At 39.2% G+C, this 12,080-nt stretch overlaps 1 protein-coding gene across 2 annotated transcripts in view; it reads left to right on the forward strand.

Annotated features, from left to right (window-relative positions):
• Positions 1 to 12,080, forward strand: part of LOC106874412 (alpha-1,3-mannosyl-glycoprotein 2-beta-N-acetylglucosaminyltransferase) — a 156,110-nt gene that overhangs the window by 127,870 nt on the left and 16,160 nt on the right. For both annotated transcript variants that reach the window (XM_089363002.1, XM_089363003.1), the window contains exons 4-7: positions 7,406 to 7,577; positions 8,332 to 8,440; positions 9,088 to 9,226; positions 10,269 to 10,403. In XM_089363002.1, coding sequence (XP_089219128.1) covers positions 7,406 to 7,577; positions 8,332 to 8,440; positions 9,088 to 9,226; positions 10,269 to 10,403 — 555 coding nt within the window. The remainder of the gene's footprint in view (positions 1 to 7,405; positions 7,578 to 8,331; positions 8,441 to 9,087; positions 9,227 to 10,268; positions 10,404 to 12,080) is intronic.

The raw sequence follows: 12,080 nt of genomic DNA on the forward strand, positions 1-12,080 counted from the left end.
TATGTGCGTAGTTGTGGTAGTGCCAACCGGGTAATGTTGTAGTGGTGAAGTTGGTGTAATAATGGTGTTGGTAGCGGTAGTGGTGGTGGTAATATCGTGTAGTTAATAAGGTAATGTTGTGGTGGTGTTGGTATAATGGTAGTTGGTGGTGTAATGGTGGCTGTGATGGTAGTGGTGGTGGTAGAATGGTAGAATAGTAGTAGTAGTAGTAGTAGTAGTAGTAGTAGTAGTAGTAGTAGTAGTAGTAGTAGTAATGTCAGTGTAATAGTGGTAGTTGAAGTGTTAATGTGGGTGATGGTAGTGGCAGTGTTAGTTGTGGTGTTGGTGCTGGGGTGATGGCAGTAGTGGTAGAGGTGGTAGTAATAGTGTTGATGAATAAACTGTTATAACGATTGTAGCTGTGGTGTTTGGCATTTGGCACTGGTGGTAGTAGTGTGAGATATATATGTGTGTGTGTTGAGTGTGTGTATACATACACACACACATACATATAACTACATACATTAGATATATATGTATATATATATGTAATTATAATTAAGGGCACCACTATATATATACACATACATATATATATATAAATATATATATATATACATACATATATATTTCTGTATATATACTATATATATAATATATACATATATACATAGCAAATAGAAGGGGTTGCTGAAAAGTTCCATGGCTTTGGGTAAAAGAAAATACAGGCAGATAACTATGATTTTATTCAACATATTCCAGATTCACACACTTATTGCAGTGGTCCTTCAGTTTTTCTAAGCCCTGTAAAAGGAACTCGGAAGGTTGGACCTCCAACCAGGCTTTTTGTGATACCCTTGAAGCCAGGAACTTTTCAATACCCCCTCTTGTGTGTATACGTATCTCTCTCTCTCTCTCTCTCTCTCTCTCTATATATATATATATATATATATATATATATATACACACACATACACACACATATATAGATAAAGATAAATATGGCTGGTCTATAGAATTACCTTGGGTTTTGATATATATATATACACACACACACACACACACACACACACACACACACACATACTCATTCGCTCATACATATATGCACACACACACACACACACACACATACTCATTCGCTCATACATATATGCACACACACACACACACACAAATTATGAATTCCAAACACCTCTACATACATAAGTAATGACAGCCGTGCCATGCTGATTGTTGTGGTGATGTAAAGTAAATGGCTATGGTGGTGGCGGTGGTGGTGGTTATAATATGGGCTGTAGTGGGTCTGATGGTGCCAGTAGTAGCCTTCTTGTAACAGTGGGCGGTGGGGCTGGTGTGGTGGTGGTGGTGGTGGTGGTGGTGGTGTCTACTCAGTGGTAGTCAAGGATGAAGCGAGTGAAGCAAATAAGGAAATAGATTCTTAAATTTCAGTGTAAATGATGTTGAAAATTAGCTGTGCATGTATAGTGTGTGTGTGTGTGCATACTTATAGATAAGAATTTGAAATTTATAATTTGTGTGTATATAAATAGATGTGTGTGTGTGTGTGTATGCAGGCATATATGTATATTTATCCAAATTTATAGATATGTATCTATATATGTATTTATATATTTTAAAATAAATGTATGTGTATATATATATATATATATGTATATGATTATATGTGTATGTGTGTATATATATATATGCAAATATATATATATATGTGTTTGTATATATATACATATATGTATACATTTATATGTATGATTTATATATATATGTACGTCGTAATGTGTGTGTTTGTATATGCATAAATATGGGTGTATGTTTATATGTTATATATATGTGTGTGTGTGTGTGTGTGTGTGTGTGTGTGTGCAGAGATGTTTGTTCAAATGAGTGTGAAAGATTAATTGGTGTATGTGCATATTATGCATTAAATTGTGTTTTTATACGTACACATATGCATATTTATACACACACGTACATTTAGATATATCATATGCATGTCTCTGCCTATGTTTGCACATGTACGTATATGTATGTGTATATATATATATATATATATATATATATTGTATACTATACACACGTGTGCACTTGCACATAGACTGTGCATATATGCATAATTGTATGTTTAATATATGCCCCCCCCCATATACCACGTATATATCATTGTTTGATTAAATGCCTGAATTTGCATGCATGCGTGCAGATTCATGGGTTAAGCCGGTTCATTGCAGCTGCATCTCTCACTATAGCAACCACTGTAAAGTGGCGAAGTGTGTGCACCGGGGCATGTGTGTGCACCAGAGCATAATGCAAATGGTTTTAAGGTTGGACGTCCTTTGTGCCAACCAATACGTCTATATATAGGTATGTATGTGTGTGTGTATATATATTTGTATGTGTGTGTATATATATATATAAATATATTTATGTATGTATACATGTATGTATGTATATATATATATGTATAAGAGACCAAAGTGTACATACGCCGCCATATGTATATAAAAGGAATGCAAGAAATGGGACAAGAACGCAAAACATCCAGACAGTTTGATGATACAAAAAAGGGACAAGAGAAACAAGGACCTGTCATCCGGAGTTTTCTTTCCTCAGTCTAGTTCCAGATTATCTTTGCAATTTCGGCTGGTTATACTCGAGATTGCAAAGATAATCTGGAACTCGACTGAGGAAAGAAAACTCCGAATGACAGGTCCTTGTTTTTCTTGTCCCTTTTTTGTATCATCTAACTGTCTGGAGGATTTGCGTTTTTGTCCCATAAGTTTTGAATTAAAATCTTCCACCAAACCTTAGTCACAATTTATGTTCCTAACACTAGCTGAAGTCGGCAGCCTCTACCTTTGATAATGCATTTGGGCTAGACCTTCATTAATTTGTAAAATTTGTGTCCCTTGCAAACCCCATCACCACCACCACCACCACCACCGTCACTACATTAAGGCTCTGTAGCTTGATTTTGCTGATTCAAAAGTGTGATTGGTAGTATATTTGATTTTTCTCAAGCATGTGAAATCAAAATTAATCTCTTTAAATGTAAAATGCTATCAGCTGAAAAAGTCTGTGTTCTTGCAATTAACCGTTCATTGTTTGTTCTTTGTGCGGAAAATAAACTCCAAGTGTAAATTGTGAAAAGAGAGCAATGCCCAGTGTTTATCTCCTCTTGTAGTGTTTTCTCTTATTGTCCAGGCCTTTCTACTATCGAACAGAACTGTTTCAATACATGCTTTGAAAAATAGCATTTTAATTCTATCGCCAGCTGAATGTTTTCCAAATAGCCCTTTTGTGACAATAATTTCTGATGAAATACACTGATTATGTTTTTTCAATTAATTTTGCAACTAATAAAAGAATTTCAAGGGACTTAGTAAAATAATTAACTTTTTTTTTTTCTTTTGTTTGTGTTTATTTCTGTATTGCGCTGTTGTTTGTAACATTGACAAAAGACTCTTTCATAACATCATGATACAATGTTTTAATTTAAATACAAACACTTCACGATGAGAGATTTTTTTTTTTTGTCGAACCAAAGGTGGGTTTGGATAGATTTGGGTATCAAAGGGGTTAAAATAAATTTTGCATACTGCTACTCCTGCTAATTGATGTCATTACCTAAAGGTATTTTTACTGTCTGACATGCCATATCTAACTAAAATAACAAAAACCTGTGATTCATAGGGGTATGTATGCTGAAGGCCAAACCATAGTTACAATATATGATGAGTAAATTGCTCTAGCAGAGCCCTTTATCTTCTTCGGGCTCCAGGTCATGTACACCCAGAAGCTACTGAACACAGTCAAGCCAACAAACCATTTAAGTTTATAGTGCTCCCACTGTATACAACACTGAGTTGTTCCTCTTTTGTGCTATCTGCTATCAGCTAGGAGGACTGGGATGGTTTGAAAGAGCTGAGTGTTTGTTCAGTGAGTATTTCTGATTATTTCATTGGCTTGCAGTGTTGTGTTCGGGTTCCTCAATTGAAGCAACAAAATGCTGTTTTGATAGACGAGTAGTCACCATTCTGTGGTCTGACTGCTTAATTTTATGGAAACTAGAGAGATAAGGTTGTTTTTTTTTTGTTTTGTTTTTTTTATATCTCTTGAGTTTTTTGATTCAGATAAGAATTAATTGCTAGCTTTAAATCTAAACGAGGTCTTGATTTTATTAAACTTCTTCCTCCTCCTCTACAGAAGGATGAAAGGCTGAGTCAAGTCTGATGGGATTTGAACCTGCTAACCTAGAAGAAGGAAATAAAATGCTGAACACATTTCATTTAGTCCAGAAACTCCAAGAAGTCTTTGCTGTTGTTACATTCCTCCTGCCCCACCCCTCTCCTCTACCATCCAGCGCTCCTTTTCATGGAAATATCGGTTTCTGTTCAGATACTACATTTGTATCTCATTTCTTTTAAAAAGGACAAAAGTAATGATTTTTATGTGTGTGTATGTGTATGTATGCATGTGCATGTCTGTGTCTGCACTATAGGCTTCTTTCAGTTTCCATCTACCAAATCCTCTCACAAAGCATCGGTCCATCAGAGACAAGCAAAAAGCTCATGTCCAAGGTGTCACACAGTGGGATTGAACTTGAAGTAATTTGATTGGGAAGCAAACTTCCTGCTACACAGCCACACTTGCGACTATTGTTTATAAATGGTTCTCTGTTGGTTTTGATGGTGGATATTCCAGTAGCTTAATCAGCTGAACTGCCTGCTCAGTGTGTATGTGGTTGAATGTTCCACGGGTGACATGTACCCCTAATCTAACCCCTTGGCAGAATCATCCAGGCACAGTATGTGATGTGGTTGGTCCTTTGAATTGCCGGTACAGCTTATCATATGGACTTGTAAACATTCTTTATGACCATTTCTTTAACTGAGAAGGTTGACAAGGTTCCTTCAACTAAATTTCTTCAAGGCGATGCTCCAGCATGGGCACAGTCTGATGACTGGAAACAAGTAAAAAGAAAAGGAAAACAACTTCTCCATTGTTTTACTTCTGCTCTTCCTCGTTAGCATGAGTCGGAAGAGGATTTTCGAGTTCCTTTAGGTTGTGTCTTATGGCTGAATGCTCTTCCTGTTGTCAACTCTTTTAGTCAAGTCTTACAGCATGAAAGAAGACGATGCATCATTCTAAAACCAAGACACATGTACACACGCATATAAGCCAATCTATGCATTTGTATATATGAATGTATGTCTATATTATATAATGGTAATAACATATATATATATAATAAGAATAATAATAACGTATATATGTAACATAATAATACATGTATAATACATACATACATGTATAACATATACATGCATAATGAATGTATGCATGCATACATACATACCAACATACAAATATTCTGATGACATGTTTATGTACATTTATGTGTGTCAGCTGTTGGGGAAATGAAATCCAATCTTGCCAAATGCAGGATAAACTGAATCAATCCTTTTAAAGTTGGACATCTTAACATAATCCTCGCTTGATCTCTCTGACATTTTTAACTCCACGAAGAAGATATCACCAATGTTTAGTCTGATTCTGTTTTTTTTTTCTTTATGCTTTTTAAAAAAATTTTTTTTTAATTTTGTTTTGGCCTTTTATCTTTTGGTTCTTTTTTCCATATTTCTTCGTCGTCGTCGTCATCTTCTTCTTCTTCTTCTTTTTCTTCTTCTTCAATCTATTTATTTATGTAGTTTTGGTTATATTGCTCTCTGTCTGTCTGTCTGTTTTTTTGTTGCTGTTGTTGTTGTTGTTTTTTTTTTTTCTTTGTTTTATTATATATATACATTTTACGATTAAAGATCTTGTCTTTCAGAAATAAACATGTTTAAGAAATTATATCTGTGTACAAGCATTTAAAGATTAATGATGCTTGCTGTTGGAACTTTGTCATTGCTCTTCTTCTTGTTGTTGTTGTATCGTTGGAAATCAGCAGCAGTCCCATTGCTATTATTGTCATCATCACCAATAGCAACCATTGTAGTTGTCCCATCACATGCTACCTATTGTAACACCACCACCACCATCACCACTACCATCGCCACTACCACCATGCCACCACGACTACCGCCATCACCACTACTACTACCGCCTTACCACTACCACCACCACCACCACCACCACCACCACTACTACCACCACCACTACTATTGCCACTATTACTACCACCATACCACCACGACTACCGCCATCACCACTACTACTACTGCCTTACCACTACCACCACTACTACCATCGCCACTATTACTACCACCACACCACCACGACTACCGCCATCACTACTACTACTACCACCACCACCACCTATATTTGGAACATCATCAAAGAGCTGATGAGGAACCTGCTGTATGGTCGCTCAGCTTGTTCAAAAACAACAGCCAAAGATCCCTCGAACACCATCCTACCGTCTTAAAAATAAGGAAAAAAAAAACTTTGGGTTATATAATCCAGGAAACCCTTAAATAGATGGGATGGTCATGGCTGGGAAGCTTTTGATCATAGGTCGGCTCATGAGGGGCTGTTAGACTGGGGCTAAACAACAACGGCCATCGCTAACATTTCCTTTTACAATCGCTCCCAACATCACCACCACCACCACCACCATCACACTATCGGTAATGTAAGGTTGTTAACTATAGTGACTAACTAAACTATTACCACCACCACTGCCGCATCATCCCTACTGTCACCACTGTGGCCATCACCACTAACTTCATTATAGCGACCAACACTACCAGAAAAGCAGCCAGCCACAGAAAGTGTACCTCAATGAACACTGTCAGACCCTCAGGTGCACTGAAAAGTAGACACTGAAATGATGATGATGATGATGATGGTTGCTTGTATTTGATTCCAAAAGGCTTTTTTCTATTCACCCATCCATCCAGCGCGCCAACCAATCTTTCTTACGACTTTTCTTTATTCACCTTCCCAGAAATATTCTAATTCTAAGCTAACCTCTGACTTCCATCTTCGTCTCTTTCTTCTCTTGTGTTTATTTATTTATTCATTACCTCTGCCTCAGCGAAGGCAGAGATATTGTTTTCAGTCATGTTTGTTTGTTTCTTTGTCTGTGGACAAGATATCTCAAGAACCGCTGGATGGATCCAGATGAAACTTTCAGGGATGTTTGGCCTCATGACTGGCATGAACTGTTTAGATTTTGGGATCAATCCGGTACCAGACAAGGATCCTGGATTATTTTTCCTGTTTTTTTTACTTAATTTTTGAGAGTGGTCGGGTCTATTTCAGATATTCTCATTTTAAAAATCATCTCTGGTTAATCATTGAGAGAACATTGGTGTTGCCTTGGCAGAGGTTTGCGCTCCCTGAGTGCTCTTATTATTATTATTATAATTATTATTATTATTATTATTTTATTTTTTGCTAGGTCATAAAGGTCAGTTGTCCAATGGCAATGGTTCGAAAGTGAATCATAACAATATCTTTGAAAAACATATCCGAGACTTTCCGACCACTAGTCCTGAAGAAACGGTTCTGCCTGTTTTACTAATAGCCTGTGACCGTACACAAGTCAGTCGTAGCCTCGATCAGTTGATCAAGTAAGTGACCCTTATTTGGGGATTTCTTTTTCTCCCCCACCTTCACTCCACTCCACACCCTTTAAATTTCCATTCTTATTCCAATACAATATTTCATTTTGCTCAATACAAATTAGTGTTGGCTGCCATCATCATCCCCAAGTTAGCATGAGCTGGACGATTTGACTGAGGACTGGTGAACCGGATGGCTGCACCAGGCTCCAATCTGATCTGGCAGAGTTTCTACAGCTGGATGCCCATCCTAATGCCAACCACTCCGAGAGTGTAGTGGGTGCTTTTACGTGCCACCAGCACGAGGGCCAGTCATGCGGTACTGGAGTGGTTAGCGATAGGAAGGGCATCCAGCTGTAGAAACCTTGCCAGATCAGATTAGAGACTGGTGCAGCCTCCTGGCTTGCCAGTCCCCAATCAAACCGTCCAACCCATGGCAGCATGGAAAACGGACATTAAACAATGATGATATATATATATATCTATAGATATATTCACACACATACATACATATACACACATACACATACGTCATCTTTCAGTTTCTATCCACCAAATCCACTCACAAGGCTTTGGTTGGCCCAGGGCTACAATAGAAGACACTTGTTCAAGGTGTCTCACAGAGGGACTGAACCTGAAACCATGTGGGTGGAAAGCAAACTTCTTACCACCCAACCATGTTTGCACCCATACTGTTAAATGCTTATTTTGGAAAAGATTCCTCCAGTACTTAGTGTCTTCTCTCTATCCTTTGTTGCTGCAGATATCGCAAGGATCCTCACAAGTTCCCTATAGTGGTCAGCCAGGACTGTGGACACGTGAAGACGTCGATGACCATTGATCGATACAAGGACAAAGTTACACACATCAAGGTAAGCTGGTCTTTTATTGCATATGTCGAGAAATGAGGATGGGTAGGTTGTGTAGATGTGTGTTTATATATATAAGACACATGGCTCAGTCGTTAGAGCATCGGGCTCGCAATCATGAGGTAGTGAGTTCAATTCCTGGGCTGGGTTGTGTGTTGTGTTCTTGAGCAAGACACTTTATTTCACGATACTCAGCTGTAGAAATGAGTTGTGATATCACTGGTGCCAAGCTGTATTGGCCTTTGCCTTTCCCTTGAAGGACATCTGTAGCATGGAGAGGGGTGGTTGATATGCATGGGCGTCTGCCGGTCTCCCATAAACAACATTACCTGGCCTTGTGCCTCAAAAGGTAACTTTCTAGGTGCAATGCCATGGTCATTCTTGACCGAAGGGGATCCATCATCTATTCGAGCATGGTCGTTGCCAGTGCCATCAGACTGGCTCCTGTGCAGGTGGCACATAAAAAGTACCATTTGAGTATGGTCAATGCTAATACCACCTGACTAGCCCTCATGTCGATGGCACGTAAAAGCACCCTCTACACTCACGGTGTGGTTGGATGAGAGGCAAAGTTGACTTTGACAGGATTTGAACCCAGAGTTCAGAGTATCGGAATGAATATCACCAAACATTTTTTTTTGTCTTTGCAGCATCCTGATTTGAGTGACATCAACCTGCCATGGCCACAGACCAAATTCCAAGGTTACTACAAGATAGCCCGACACTACAGGTGGGCCATCAATCAAGTATTAGTGAAACTTAATTTCTCAGCTGTGATAATTGTTGAAGGTAAGCACTTCACTGGGACACTCTGTACAAAGATCTATGTGTGGGCGTGCATGGCTGTGTTCGTGTGCATGTGTGCATGTTTTTGTTTGTATGGGTGTGTGTGTTTACATGTGTTTGTATGCATATGTGTGTGTGTACATGTGTGCGCATGCATGTGTTCGTGTGCATGTGTGTGTGCGTGTGTGTTCGTGTGCATGCATGTGTTCATGTGTGTGTGTGTGCATATGTTTGTGTGCATGTTTGTGTGCGTGTGTGTACATGTGTGTGTGTGCACAGGCATGCATGTATTCATGTGTGTGTCTGTGTGCATTTGTGTGTGTGTACATATGTGTTTGTGTTTATGTGTGCACAGGCATTTGTGTTCATGTGTGCGCGCATGCATGTTTGTTCGCGTGTGTATGTGTGCACGTATATGTGTTTGCATACATGTATGTGTTTGTGTGTGTGCATGTGCATGGTAGGGTGTGGTCGTGTTGTTGCCATTATTGGTGCTGATGTCAATTAACTCCCCCCCCCCCGCTTCACTTCACTCCACATCAGTCCTGGTTGATTGAACAAATTTATGATGGAATGATATTTCCAGCTGTGACCATCTTGTCGTGCACCTAGAACTGCATTATCTGGAGTGATTTTTGCAAATTTTTTTCAAGGGCGTAGGAAGATATTTGAGGACTGTATGGCTGCTGTTTCTAGCAGAACATGCGACCACGTAGAGATTTCCTTGTTTGTTCATCATGATGGGCTCGGTGGTTGTGGTGGTTGTGGTGGTTGCAATGGCAATGATTAATGATGTATGGTAGTGGTATGATGATGGTGGTGGTGGTGGCGGTAGTGGCGGTGACTGTGATAATGATGATGATGGTTGTGATAGTGATGATGGTGATAGTGATGATGATGATTATGATAGTGGTGCTGGTTGTGATGATGATGATGACAATAATGTTGATGATACTGCTGGTGATGCTGTGGACATTCCCAGTTTTCCTTCTATATTCTCCCTCTCACTCACTCTCTCTCTCTCTTTTTCTCTTTGATTTTCCAGATGACCTTGACATATCTCCTGATTTTTTTGAATATTTTGCTGCCACTTACCCAATTCTTCGAGCTGATCCCCTGCTGTGGTGCGTCTCTGCATGGAACGACAACGGCAAGGACGGAATGGTGTCTAATGATGCAAGTCAGTATCTTAATCTTGACAACAATGATGGTGATGATGTCACCAAACAATGTGTGCGTGTGTATGTATGTATGACTATGCATGTGTGCATGTTATATGTATATATTTCGGTATGTGTATGTGTCTAATTTTTTGCTGCATATCTGTATATAGGCGCAGGAGTGGCTGTGTGGTAAGAAGCTGGCTTCTCAATCACATGGTTCCAGGTTCAGTCCCACTGCATGGCACCTTGGGCAAGTATCTTCTACTATAGCCTCGGGCCGACCAAAGCCCTGTGAGTGGATTTGGTAGACGGAAACTGAAAGAAGCCCGTCGTATATATGTGCATATGTTTGTGTGTCTGTCTGTGCCCCCCCCCCCAACTTCCCAACATTTCTTGACAACTGATGCTAGTGCCTTTACATCCCTGTAAATTAGCGGTTCAGCAAAATAGACTGATAGAATAAGTACTAGGCTTGCAAAGAATAAGTCCTGGGGTCGATTTGTTCGACTAAAGGTGGTGCTCCAGCATGGCCGCAGTCAAATGACTGAAACAAGTAAAAGAATAAAAAGAATATATATATATATATATCTTTTATCTTTTGCTTGTTTCAGTCATTTGACTGTGGCCATACTGGGGCACCACCTTGAAGAGTTTTAGTCAAGCAAATCAACCCCTAGACTTATCTTTTTAAAGTCTGGTACGTATTCTATCAGTCCCTTTTGCCGAACCGCTAGAAGGCGGGGACATAAACACACCAACACCAATTGTCCAGCAGAGGTAGGGGACAAATGCACACACACACACACATATACGAAGGGCTTCTTTCAGTTTCTGTCTACCATATCCACTCACAAGGTTTTGGTTGGCCTGAGGCAATAGTAGTAGACGCATGTCCAAGGTGCCATGCAATGGGGCTGAACCTGGGACCATATGCTTGGGAAGCCAGCTTCCTACCACACAGCCATGCCTATATATCCAGCCATAGAAACCATGCCAACACAGACAATTAGAGCTTGGTGCGGCTCTCCAGCTTGCCAGTTCCTGTCAAACTGTCCAACCCATGCCAGCATGGAAAATCGATGTTAAATGATGATGATGATGATGATATATAGTCTAAACTCTAGCTTTGTAATGACAAAGGTATTTTACTAAATTTCTTCATTACTTTCAAAATTAATTTAAATAAGGCAGTCTTTTTCAGGAGAGATGTCGTAAAACGGTTAAATGCCGTCATCATTTAATGTCCACTTTCCATGCTGACATTTTTAATATCTGAAACTCATCATTCTGTGGTTTAGAGTGTCAGCAACAGTAATGAAGAGGCCTGTTTGGTACACTCACACATCTTCTATGCTCTGGAAATCAATAACTTCCACTGCTAGTTACTGATGTGTTTGGGAAGCTGCATTAATGGAAAGGATATATTAAATAATAATAATAATAATGTTGATAATCTTTTCTTTCATTGGCACAAGGCCTGAAATTTGTGGGCAGGGGACTAGTTGATTACACTGATCCTCAGTATCTCACTGGTACTTAATTTATCAACCCTGAAAAGAAAAGTTGACTTCGGCAGAATCTGAATTCAGAATGTAGCGATGGGCGAAATACCACTAAGCATTTTGTCCAGCATGCTAACGATTCTGCCAAGTTCACAGCCTCGACATAATAATAATAATAATAATAATAACTTC

The sequence above is a fragment of the Octopus bimaculoides genome, chromosome 14 (genome assembly GCF_046866305.1).
Source record: "Octopus bimaculoides isolate indiv1 chromosome 14, ASM4686630v1, whole genome shotgun sequence".
Lineage (NCBI taxonomy): Eukaryota > Metazoa > Mollusca > Cephalopoda > Octopoda > Octopodidae > Octopus > Octopus bimaculoides.